Source organism: Pezoporus flaviventris, unplaced genomic scaffold (genome assembly GCF_033815535.1).
Source record: "Pezoporus flaviventris isolate CSIRO_AGI_PZ_B2104156 unplaced genomic scaffold, CSIRO_AGI_Pfla_v1 ptg000001l, whole genome shotgun sequence".
In the NCBI taxonomy this organism is placed as follows: Eukaryota; Metazoa; Chordata; class Aves; order Psittaciformes; family Psittacidae; genus Pezoporus; species Pezoporus flaviventris.
The window spans coordinates 32800022-32812780 of record NW_026892549.1 but is presented as its reverse complement, the minus strand read 5'-3'; the positions used below and the strand labels follow the sequence as shown (position 1 = coordinate 32812780).

The window sequence follows — 12759 nt, the reverse complement described above, 5'->3', positions numbered from 1 at the left end:
ATGAAAGCTTTCAAGAACACAGATCTGTTTTGAAAGTTTCATGTTCTTTTTGAGCAGAATTACACATTTTATGGAAAGGAGACCAGGAAATGCTTCCAGAACAGTTAGTAAGCTTTTCCTTCTAAGGAAGGCACCTTGTTTTCATTCACAGATTTGTATAGTTATGCTGTTGTCATGTGTTGCTAGACATAGATTTGACAACATAGACAGTTTACTAGCATCTGCCCTATATACTCCAGGTTCATTTATGGCTCTGGTCCAGAATTTTTTACTTTTTTTCTTTGCCTTGGAACTCTTGAGGGTTTTTTTATTTCTTCGGGAGATCAGGATGCAATTCTGGCAGCATCAGTTAGGGTTCAAGGAGAGCAGACCAGAGTACATACTCTTACAGAAGATCCAGATAATTAATGCTACTGGTCCAAAAGTCTGGGGATATTTTAACACTGTGAGACGTTAGAAAGATTCTGCTCCTGCATGAAAACAGCTGTGTGTGTATTGAGTTCATCTTGAACTAGTAATGAGAAAATCCTTTGTTGATATAAACTAGATTAATTCAGTAGACTTTCAGCAGTTAACTTAATCCATTGGGAATTGGTGGACATACTGTTTTTTTTATCAAGGAGCCTTGCTGTCATATGTCCACCCTCTTGCTTCTTTTACAAGGCCTTTTTTCTCAGTTCCGGGTTCAGTTGCTGGTGCAATGCTATGTCCTTGATTGGAAAAGGCATGTTTGGATGGATACAGAAGGTTCAGTGAAAGAAGACGACTTCAGTGTTAAAGCAGGTGACAAGGGTGAGGCTGTAGTGAAAAGGGAATGAAATCCCAAAATCTTTGGGTTCTTTTTCTGCTACCAACTTAGAACAAAAGTGTTATAGATATGGTCCTGTACTTCAGCACTGGCCAATAACTGTGGCTTATCTGATGGTTAATAAATTTGCATCCTGCTTTCTATGGTGTACTTCTTGTACTAATGTCATATTTTGTCTGATGCTGGAGTGAAATAATTACAGGTAAAATCTGGAAATATACTTGTGCATTCAATAACCTGTGAATTAAATGACTGTATTTTTTTCCTTTTTTTTCAGAGGCATAAACCTAAATGATGTATCACATTTTTATATGATTCCACTGCTTAATGACAATAGAATTATGCTAGCTATTTACTTAGAATAGCAAAGGTAAGATTACACTGTTAATTCACCTTACCAAAAAACTCACAGCTTAGTCCATATGTTTCTCAGGCCGTTCACATATTTTGTTTTGTTTCTTCTCATTTCAACACCCTGTCAAAGGTCAATTGACACTCTTACACACACCCAGATTTTCTAATGTCATTGTTTCCTGTGATCAGTAATAGAAGTCACATAAAAGAACAGCACAGAACAGTCTTTCAAAGGATGGTGGTAGTGAGGAATGTCTGAATTCAAAATCATACATTCACATCTAGAAAAATTCAGACTGGCAATACTTAAGGTTTGTACCAGCTGATGTGTTAAGAATACTGTTATGTCAAATAAGGCAGAAATGTTTAAGCAAAAGTAAAATGACAGCTTGCTCTGTAAATAAAGGTACTTAATTGCCAGTAAAGAGCTGTGAGGTGATTCTAGTATGCTGCTTCTTGACCAGCAAAATTTGAATCACCTGATTTATATAACAGTCATGATAGCTGTGTCCACCATATGCTAAAGCTGCATTTCATAGACAAAAATGTCACAGTGGATATAATTTCCAGTGAAGTTTGTGCTATCTACTGATCTAATTGCTTCTGACAGCCTAACCATTGTATTCAAGGTCTTTCAAGAAAATTTACTGTACTGAAAGCAATGCAACTAATACAGGAGCTGTGCATACTGTAAGCAGAGAATTTATTAGGAAGATAATTATTTTCTGAAGCAACTGGTTTTAGAAGAAAAAGCACTGTCCATATTCAGTGCTCGCAACTAAAATTTGCGGCTGGTTTCCTGCCTCATGTTACACCCTTTTCCCTCAGAAAAGCTAAAGAGTCACCTTTTTTTTTACATGCACACTGATATTTAACTGAAGAAATTTCCAAAATTTCTAAGTATGTGCTAATCTATTGTGCCTCTGCTTCTCTGCATTAGCTACATGGAATATCGCTGAAGGGATTTAGACCATGGCCACAGTCTGCACTTCATGACCTACAGGAGCTATGCTGCAGCAGCAACCTGGATATTATAGAATCACAGAATAATTCAGGCTGGAAGGGACATCAGAGGGTCTCTAGTCTGACTTCCTGCTCAAAGCAGGGTCAGCTATGAGGTCAGAGCAGGTTCTTCAGTGCTTTATGCAGTCAGGTCTTGAATACCTCCAAGGATCAAGAATGAAAAAATGACAAGTGTTCAAGTGGTGTACAAGATTCTTACATTGCTCCCAGAAATAAAATACACCAGTTAAGTGTTGGAAATATCACTAACCTCTGCGCAAAGGGAGAACAAGGAAGTTCTTTCAGACTGTTCCTCAAGAACAGGAAGGAAGGGAAGAAGGGGTGAGACAAACAGATTCTATGTTTTGGTTTCAATTACATAAGTGATAGGAGACTGAGAGTTATCCACCAATAGCCTGGTAATGAAAGTACACATTTGGTTTTGAGATACAAAATTTCAAATCCAGGTCTAAATCATCAAAACAAGAACCTCCATGCTTGTCTTCTACTTGTGCAATGAATTTCCTAATCATGACTATAAGTTATTATAGGGTGAGCAAACCAGTCTCACACATTTTTAAGGGAAGAACTCTAAAATTTGTATTACTTCCAGGCCACAGAATTGGAACTTCAAACACTCATGAGATTGAAAAAACAGTTCCTTCTTCTTCTTCTCTAAATCTACTTGTTATCCAAGAAACTATCCAACCTGACTTTGAAAATTTGAAACTTTTAGTTTCCTGGTACAATTTAATTCTAGTATTAAATTCCACAATTTTATTGCTAATTCTAAGAAAAAAAAAATTCCATCTTCAAGAAGTTTCCATACTCAAGAAGTTAACATTGCTGCCTCTGATTTTTGGATCATAATTCCTGTTTCCTGATTAGAGTCTAAAGAGGAAAAACTGAATTTAATTTTACTTCTTACAGTCCTTGCGGGGAAACTATCTCTAGATCAGGCTCACAGGGAAACTGCAGAACAAAGCACTATCCTTTCTACACCTACCTTTATAGCAGGGCTTGATCCAGGGGGAATATTTACTGCAGCACCTAATAGGTTTATCAAAGGTAGGACTTTAGCTGCATAAGATGAAAGACCCTTCAGGGATGAGAAGAAGATTGTTTTTACACTGATGGTCTTTGCCAGGGTGCTTATAACTGCTTTGCAGCTGTTTTGCAGAGGCACAGTTGGTGTAAAATGGCCTTTGGCTACCTATGAATCAGTCCCTTACTCTCAGCAAAGACTGAAGGATTTTGTTTAATGTCCTCACATGGGATGAGTACATGTCAAACCATAGGAAGAAATCAGTTTTGAGTTAATTTTAATTGGCTTTTTGAGCAAGACAACATAGGAACTGTAAACAAAACTTAAAATTCTTATTCTTTTTATTTTACTTTTTGGCTTGTACCACTGAGCTTTTTTCCTCTGTGGTTGCAATGTACATAAAGACAGAAGCTTCAGGTATTCTGAAGTGAGTATGAGTTAGCTTTGGCTATATGACAGTAACTGCCCTGGCAAGAAAGCCACAGAGCAGGGCAGGGTGAGAAAGCAATGATTTTTTTTTTTTTTTATATATATATATATATCTATCTATCTTAGGGAAATTTTTAAATGACAAAAAATTCCAGTTTCACATTCATTCATTTTTCCTCTACAAGATGTGCTTTGTGATGTAGCAGAGAAACTACGTGACTGTCCCTTTAAAAGCCATCATACCAATCAGCAGGTTTAACTGTCAAGCAAGCTGATGTAGGGCTCTTTGAATTACTGAGTGAGGGATATTCTTCCTGCCAGGTCCTGTCCCCTGTAGGCACTGCAGAGAAGTATTATAGGGCAGTCCTTACCTTGGGAATTAGCCTGCAAGACCCCAATGCTGTCATCAAACTGCATAGATTTGATGTTGAGTGACGCCAAGATGCATTCCTTGTCCTGCAGCGAAGCATCATCAATATTATTCTGATTGGCTGACAGGATAACGCACATGTCGCAGAGGTTGATGTTGACAGCCCTTAAATCAGCCCGACTTAATGGCGTACCCTTCGGCACAGAGAAAAAAAAAGGGGGGGGGGCAGGAAAGGAAAAAAAAGAAAAACAAATTAAAGATTGAGAAGGAGCTTTGGGAAATTATTTAACAAGTATCTTTTTTATGCTCTGACATTAAGCTGGTCTAACTATGTGCCAGGGAATAGGAGATGTGTGCTAATCTAAAGGGTAGTTGGTGCTGATGGCAGCATTTTAGGTTCAGTCTCAATACTCAGTCAAGCTATTACTAACAAACAAGAAACAGGAATAATGCCAGCATTCTCCCTCTCATCGGTGACTTGAAATTGTCTTGATTTAAGTTGCAACCTCTGGCTCTCTGAATATAACAAGGGGGGTGTTTTAAATGTCTATTTATCTACTACAAAGCCACAATGGTCTTGGGCAGAATAGCAATTTAAACAAGAAAGCATTATGTGTCCTACACATTTGAAATGCAATCAGGATAAAGCTATTTTTTTTCAACCTGAAGCAATACAGAGAAAAGGTTAATCCTTTTTACTGCATGTTTTTGGTTCTTCTAGAAGGAAAACACACTGATCTTCGAAGTTGTGTGTCTAAACCCTTTGAAACAAAACCAAGACTTTATTTTAATAGGCACAACTCATGCAAGAGTCCCTGTTTCCACAGTTCTCAATCAGTGACTGCAATAATTACAATGTTGTGGTAGTCTGTTTCATAGTTCATCGTTAACACAACCGAAACATGACACATGACACTTAACCCATTATGTTTTGTTTAAAGATAACCCTTGCCTTTCACATTTAACATTCCACATCTCTATTTAGAGAATATTAAGTTTATGTCAGAGGGGATGCAGGATCAAGGGAAAAAAGAATACTCTTTTTTTTTTTTTTACGGAAGCTAGATTCTGCTTTGCTGCCCTACATGGTTTGGTATCCAAAGATCCTAATGATGAAGAAGAAACTAAGCTGTCCCCTTGTCACACAGCAACTTTCATAAAACCAAGTCAAGACCCTACTCTTCCATCTCCTGATCACTCATGGTGAACGTCTCCTGAACTCCACTGAGAGTGTTCAATGCAAAAATTAATTTAAAATGCACAAAGTGAAGGCAGAGCTCAGTTCTTTTTCAGTGATTGCCACCTCATTCCAAATACCAGCCTGACTATTCCAGGTTACTTTCAATAATTTTGAGGCATGAAACATTGTGGAAAACAGTATATATCAAACAGATATGACTGAGTTGTAAAGCATTCAAACTCAACTTAGGATATGATTATTACTGCCACCTTAATTCTGCCCTTTGTCTATGTACTGTCAGCATGTGAAGAAAGATTCCTGTGGGGAAAAATAATATGCAACCATGTAATTAATTAAAGACTTACTCCTAATGATTTTATGCAAAAGGACACAATTAAGGCTGCCTGAGGATACTTAAAACTGGCATTTGCCTACTTTTTAAGAATTTAGTCAGCAGCTTAAATGGCACTTTTAATACACTTTAAATAAAATTTCCACCTTTCTTCAGAACAGATGTTTTTATATTCAGCTGTAACCACATCCCCATCAGATAGCAGCAGCAAGTTTTACCTTGTGAACCAAAGCACAGAAAAGTAGGAAATCAGTGTGTGGCCTCCCTTTAACACATGATTACTACCAGTATGAAACTTTAGTAGACTTTTAAATTAGCATAATTAGATCAGAATAATGCTGATATTTTTAACCCTATAGCACCATTCTGAACCAGATAAGCTGGGGGAAAAAAAAAAAAAGCAAAAGCAAGTCTGTGGTCTTCAGGCCTTGGTTACTGTGTAAGATACAATTCCTTTAATTATTCTGTATGTTTAAAGGTGCATCAACTATTTAAGCTGTTTAAGTTGAAATTAGTTCAAAACTATTCTGAATTTGCATGCAAACTCATTGGGGAATGTAAAGGTGGTGTACATTTCCTTAATGCATCTTCAGAATTCAGAATCAAAACTATACAAATACACATTATGTACTTGGCAGCTTGGATTCTATTCTGCTCCACATTTCAACAGCATTATTAATTTAATTCTGATTTCTTAGTCTTTATCCTTCAAATTGACTGGAATTAAAAGGGATTGGCAGGAAGAGGAGGATATTAACTGACCAAATCTGATATTGACACCATTTTTGTGACAGCAGAGAATATTGTGACACCATCTGTTGGATCAGTTTACAGAAAAAAGCCAAGGGCTAACACTAAAACTGCGTTTACAGTAACAAAGACCTACAGCCTGAATTAATCAAAAAGTGAAGGCAGTCTTTCCATTCTATAGCTATTTTCCCACTTAGTCAATTTAGGTTACATCCATCATTGATTTATTTATTTCTAACTTCTGAAATGTAATTATTAAGAACTGGTAAATTTGTATTTTTTCTTTCTGATAAAAACTATCTAACTTCACTCTGTAATGTACAGAGCATCCTCTTTTGTACTTATACTGTGTGCTCATTTCCCTCTTGCCTACATTTCTGTAGATCATTTACAGCTGCAACCACCTAAGATCACTGGCTTGGAGGGCTTCATTTATTTGTCCTGGAGCCCATCTACATTTTGGGCACATGACTGAATGATAATGATATATAGAAGAAAAAGGTCCTCTGAATTGTGGTTTTAGTGGCTGTCCCTACTAAAATCAATAGGATCTTTTCACTGATTTTAAAAGGCTCAGCGTTTTGTCATACTTCCATACTCGAGTATGGCAGTACTCTGAACTGGAATGCTATGGCAATATTCCCTATAAAACATGCCGGCCTAAAGAAAGTTTTTACAAACATAGATAAATATTATTTAGATAGAGAAACAATATTTTTTTCCAAAGGTTTTGTGGGTATAAATACATAAATAATGTCATAAACAACTACTGTCACAACATCAGAACTGGCTACATGCAGTGAACTACAGTGAATGCTCAATATATAACACAGCTAATACATTTGATAGCAGCTGAAATTCATCCGATGAGGATGACAAGGAACCAAACACTGTGGCAAATATCTTTTAATAAGGTCTCACAGGGCTCTGTTTTCACAGACACAGTAAAGGGAAAATCTAAGTCCTCAGGCCTATAAGTAGACAAAAGTAAAAAAGCCTAAGATCAAAGTCAACACGAATCTGTCCAGTTGGTGTCCTAAATAAGAAAATATCAATAATATGGCTTTGGACTTACAGGCAAGATTGAAACCTTGGGGAAGTTATGCAGTGTTTCCCATTCCCTTCTCAGGTATTCAAGTGAACCCACAAACACAATATGCTTGAGTTCATGGTAGTGAAAGTTGCTGGCTCGTAATGGCATCACTAAATTTCTTAATCCAATCAAAGCGGACTTAACATCCCCAAATATGCAAACGACTACATGCCCACTTAAAACTGTCATCGCTGCTTCACTTCGAGTCTAAAAAAACAAAAACAAAAACAAAAAGACAAGGGAAAAAATGAAACAAAGGGAAGCTTAAATCATATATTGAGTTTTAAAACAGAAAAAACCCACAGCTGTCAATATCATTCATGCACAAAGAAGTGGTTTAATAATAGCTGTTCATTTTGTCCTTATTTATCCTTCATTAAATGTTCTCAGCAGAAGAAAATTTTGTTCTTGTTTGCAAATCCTTCATTGTTCAAGAAGATGTTGTACTGCACCAAATTCTGGTCCTATATATGTTTCTACATATGTGGATTAAGACTCTCATTGCAATTGAAGTACTCTGGATTTAGCCAGGAACAGAATTTGACCTACTATGCATTTAGCCACTAGAAGGATTACAGAAAAGAGATGCAAAACCATGCCTTAGCTGATGAATCCCTGGGGGTTTTTCTTTCAGGACCAAGTTGACAAGCAAAATGTGAGTGCCTAAAGATCTTTGTAGGGATTTGTGGTATTACACATATCTTGTGAATGGAGGACCATATTCTCTTAGTCAAAGTTCTTATTTTAGAACAAGCTGTGACTACCCTGAGAAGCAGTCAAAGAATGCTCAACAGTGCTCTGCTTTACCATGGAAGTCCTCCATACTGAACTTCTCTCAGTAAGAAAAAGCTAGTGTGAAAGATTGTGATTAATACTAACTTTTCAGGTCTACTGGACTTCCTGAGTTACTGAATAGACAGAAGGAAAAAAAAATCTCATGGAGAATATTTGAATGATGTTCAGAATTATCTTCTTGTCTCAGTGACAAGAATAAATTTTTGCACTAATTTCATCAGTGGTAATGTCAGTTGAGCAGGCAAACTCAAACACCAGGATGTTGAAATAAAGTTATTCGGAAAAAATTACCTTCATTTCTGGAGTCAGTCTTATCATTTTTGCACTCCACCAAGTAGCTGCAGATCCACTGACAATAAATTGCCAAGAAGTTGTACACTCAGTACCATTACACAGAAGCCTTGCCAATGAAAAAGAACTAAACCAATGGTGAACTGCAAAATTTTTCCCTCACTTGTCCTTTTTCTAAATTATGGAAGCATGACGACGTGCAATAAAGATTGGAATATTCAGCAGAGGTGTTCACTATGTAAGAAGAATGGGAACTGATTAGAAGTTTTCTCATCAGTTAAAAAATACATCAGCTTTCTATTTCCCTGGGGCAATTGCACTGATTTATTCCAAGTCTACCAAGAAAGTGGTCTTGGCCCTTTAAAGAGCAGAAGACGTGAGTGAATGCTCAAGTGAAGCATGTAAGTTGTCCCATGCCTCTGCCTACTGGTCTGGTATACTCACACTTTACAAGACAGACACCAAGTCTTGAAAGAAATTATGTAAAAAAAATGTCACTCTGTAGTCATTGATCTTTATGTAGCCACATAGAGTTGATGGTGTGTCAAAACAACTTACTACCTGACACTGCTGGAATCACAAAGGGCCAAAATAGACCTTCAGCAGAAAAAGGAATTATTTTCAGATTGAAGCATTATCGATTATCAATTAGAAGACAAGCTGGGAAATACCATAGTCTTCAAATTATGTAATAAATTGTGTGGTCTGTAAGGACAGCATTAAATTTGCATGGATATGAATGTAGACATAAATTGTGAACTGTGAATTTGAAAAGGTGTATAGAAGCATTTTGCTTGGCAGTGTCTTTATTGGTAATGATGCATGAAGCAGAAAGAACTTGGCCAGACTTATAGATTCATGGGCTAGGGAAAAAACTGACATAGCATCACCGAGAGGTGATACATGAGGCACTCCACAACACCATTTTTTGAGAAACACTTTTCAAAGTGGGACAACACATAAAGTTTGTTGACTAAAATGTGCTTAGAGCATGAAGGCAGATATCAATCTCTGTCTATTGCAAAGTACTGTGTAACAGGGCTGCCTCTCCTTGCCTCTTGATTACACAGAATCATAGAACGGTTTGGGTTGGAAATTACCTTAAGATCATCTAGTTCCAACCCCCCTGCCCTCTCACTAGACCAGGTTGCTCAAGGCCCTGCTCAACCTGGCCTTGAACACTGCCAGGGATGAAGCATTCACAAATACATATAAATGCATACTATTTAAAGCTGTTCAGTCAAACTATGTGTCACAGCTCAGTCTCTAGAATTTCAAATTTACTTGCTTGACTGTTTAAACAACAATACTGCAATTGCAGGCAATGTCACGGTTATTACAGAAACTCCTGAGGAGAAGTGGAGACAAGCTTTTAACCTGTGATTGCTAGAATAAACTGGGGCTGTCACCATCGGCGGCTACACCATGCCACAGTGCAGGAAAATCTAAGACAGCAGGCTTTATGAACTGTGACAAAGTGAAGACCCACCAGGGAGTTCATTTCAAATATCATCAGTTTTCTGTATGAGATCTGGAGTTAGTTAGTTGCTACTCTTAGGTATGAGTACATGAACACAAGTGGCACAAACTTTAAGCAAGTAAAATAGACTGTGATAGGCCTTCTAACTATTTGTAATGACTTGAGTCAGTTTGATGGTTTCCCTAGTTAAACAAATGAAACAAACATAGACCAGGCTTGCCGTGCCATGCTAGAAAGGCAGAGCAGTAGCACTACTTACTCTAGCCTATTTGGGCACCTTGAAATGCTGGAAATTGAGTTTCTAAGAGAGTGAAGTTCATATCAACATATAAGAGACAATGCAAAGCAACACTTGCCTATATTAGAGTCATTATTGCTTTGTGTAAGGAGATACATGGGGTATGCAAACATTTCAGTATTTCCAATCTTAATCTTCTAAAGATTTAAATATACAAATTTCAGTTTATGAGAAAGAAATTCTCTATTTTGGACCAATTTTTATTGTTGCTTTTGGCATACAGATTTATATAATGATAATTCTTTAACCAAAATGCTAGCTTTGGTTTTACCATGCTTTGCTTCTGATTTCAATATGCTGGATTTAATGATAGTAGAGATTAATTTATTAATCCATTAGACAACAGTTCCGTGGTTCAAACAACCTCTTTTCAAACACAGCTTATCATCAGTACCTACCAAAATGACCTTTTCAATGTCCTTGGCTGGACACCAATGAAACATCCCTGTAGAGTCATATTTTTTCACATTGGCATCCATGTTGTCAATCTGCTCATTGCCAGGAATTAACAAGGGGTCATGCCTGGGGAAAAACAAGTTGAGGACAACATAAGTGGAAAATATTATGAATTATAGATGGAAAGATATCCCAAGAGCTGTGTACAAAAAGGGGTAAAAGTAAAAAAAATGAAATGTATTTACACTTGAATATGCTTTCAAAGAGGGTACTTTTAAACAAAAGATGAAAATAAAATAGAAGTTAATTTTTACATTTTGGGTGCAGTTTAGAGGATTTTCTATACTCTTCCTATAGCAAAAAACATTTAATTTTAAGCAGGACTTTCTGACACCATCACAGCCACGAAAGACTTTTTTTCTTACCACTCCCACCCCTCCGAAATATGTATCAGAGTTGCCATAGGCATCTGCAATGAAGTAGAAGGGATAGGAACAGAGCCCCATGCTGACTGACTGGCATAAGTATGGAAAGCCAATTACTTGCTTTTACCACATACAACTTCTGACATGATGCTCTTCGCAGTAAAAGCTTTAACAGGCTGCACTTTAAATATTTTAGCAATTTGCCCAATCATATTTTGCTTTCCCAAACTGAAGCCCTTTAAAGATTCAACAGTATGTCATTTTAGAGCAGACTGACTAACAAATGCCCACATCTGGAATACATGATTTTAATACTAAACAACAATGTCTGTTTTCTCTGACAACTCTACCTGTGATAACCTTCGAAGTGTTTTTTGCAGCAAGATTTTACAGGACAAAGCTTCTCAATGGAGAAGCAAATAAAAGACTTTTTTATAAACTTGCTCTCCAGCTATATAATTACATCTAAGCACAGACACATATATACAGTTCTTTAATTTATATGCTAAAATGTAGCATCAAGCTAAGTCCTAAGTGACGCCAACACTCTCGGGTGTTACTGAGGACCCATCAGTGACTGCATTGTACAATACCACTAGAAGAAGGACAGTATTTAAAAAGCACAGGATAAACTGATACTAAAATCTTAAAATTCAAGATGGGAAAAGAGCTTTCATTTCAAAGACGAAAATATTTGCAGTGTAGGAATATACTAAGTACTCTGAAACAGGTATCCAAATTTTAAAGCAGTTTGCCTTTTAAAGCCAAAGAAAGGCATAATCTCTAATTCCATCAAGGTGATTAATCTGTGTAATTTTATAGCCACTGACTGTATATCCATTGAAAACAGTTGAAAATTCTCATTCATTTCACTCAGTGTCAACTCCACAGAAAGTGGCTTAAAAGAAGTTGAGAAACTACTACTAATACAATGTTCCATTTAAACCAAAATCTTTTTATGCTTTAGGAAAAAGCACTACACTACATGGCAAATGCATGTTCAGTAAGATACAGTTCAGTGCATTTCACTATCAACCCATTGGCCACAGAAAAGCCTCAAGGGGACAATCCCAGGTTTAATAATGAAAGTCCATGCATTTTTACTTTCCAGAAAAATATCTAGATTCTGCATTCTCTTATTCTATTCATCGGTAAGCTGCAGCCATGGTACTTTTGGCTGAGAGATAACTGTGATGTTCATAGGGCATTTCTTGATGCTTATAGTTGCATGCGATACAGTAAGATCTGCAACCATGGATACAATTCCATTTGAAGGTTGTACTAATAACATTCAGACAACATTTAGTGGTGCTCTGTCCTAGCTATTTTTCCTGATGCAATATGTTGGCCATGAGTTTCAAAATCAGAAAGTTTGCCAAAAGGTCAGGAAACTTCAGGAGCTTCCACCGAAAAATGTTTTTCTTTCTGGTGTTTTTGTAGTTTTGTGTTTTTTTTCCTAAAGCTTTCACAAGACATTTCTCCACAAGTGTTTTTAGCAGAGCACTGAAAAAAAAAAGCAAAGTTCAGTGATCAGATCACCTTTCTTTTCTTCTGTGAGATTTAAAACTACATAGATCATCTGAAGCTTTCACATAAATGAGTATTTACCAATAGTCTAATCCCAGTCACAGAATTGATACAATTTGAATGGAGTCTTATAACAAAGGTGATAACAGATATCTGTTATCAAA

At 36.8% G+C, this 12759-nt stretch overlaps 1 protein-coding gene across 47 annotated transcripts in view; it reads right to left on the bottom strand.

Annotated features, from left to right (window-relative positions):
• The window catches only part of KCNMA1 (potassium calcium-activated channel subfamily M alpha 1), a 491027-nt gene that overhangs the window by 49602 nt on the left and 428666 nt on the right, over positions 1–12759 (bottom strand). For all 47 annotated transcript variants that reach the window (XM_061450666.1, XM_061450643.1, XM_061450649.1 and 44 more), the window contains 3 exons: positions 10646–10769; positions 7366–7590; positions 4010–4202 (listed from right to left, as the gene is read on the bottom strand). In XM_061450666.1, the coding sequence (XP_061306650.1) occupies positions 4010–4202; positions 7366–7590; positions 10646–10769 (542 nt within the window). The remainder of the gene's footprint in view (positions 1–4009; positions 4203–7365; positions 7591–10645; positions 10770–12759) is intronic.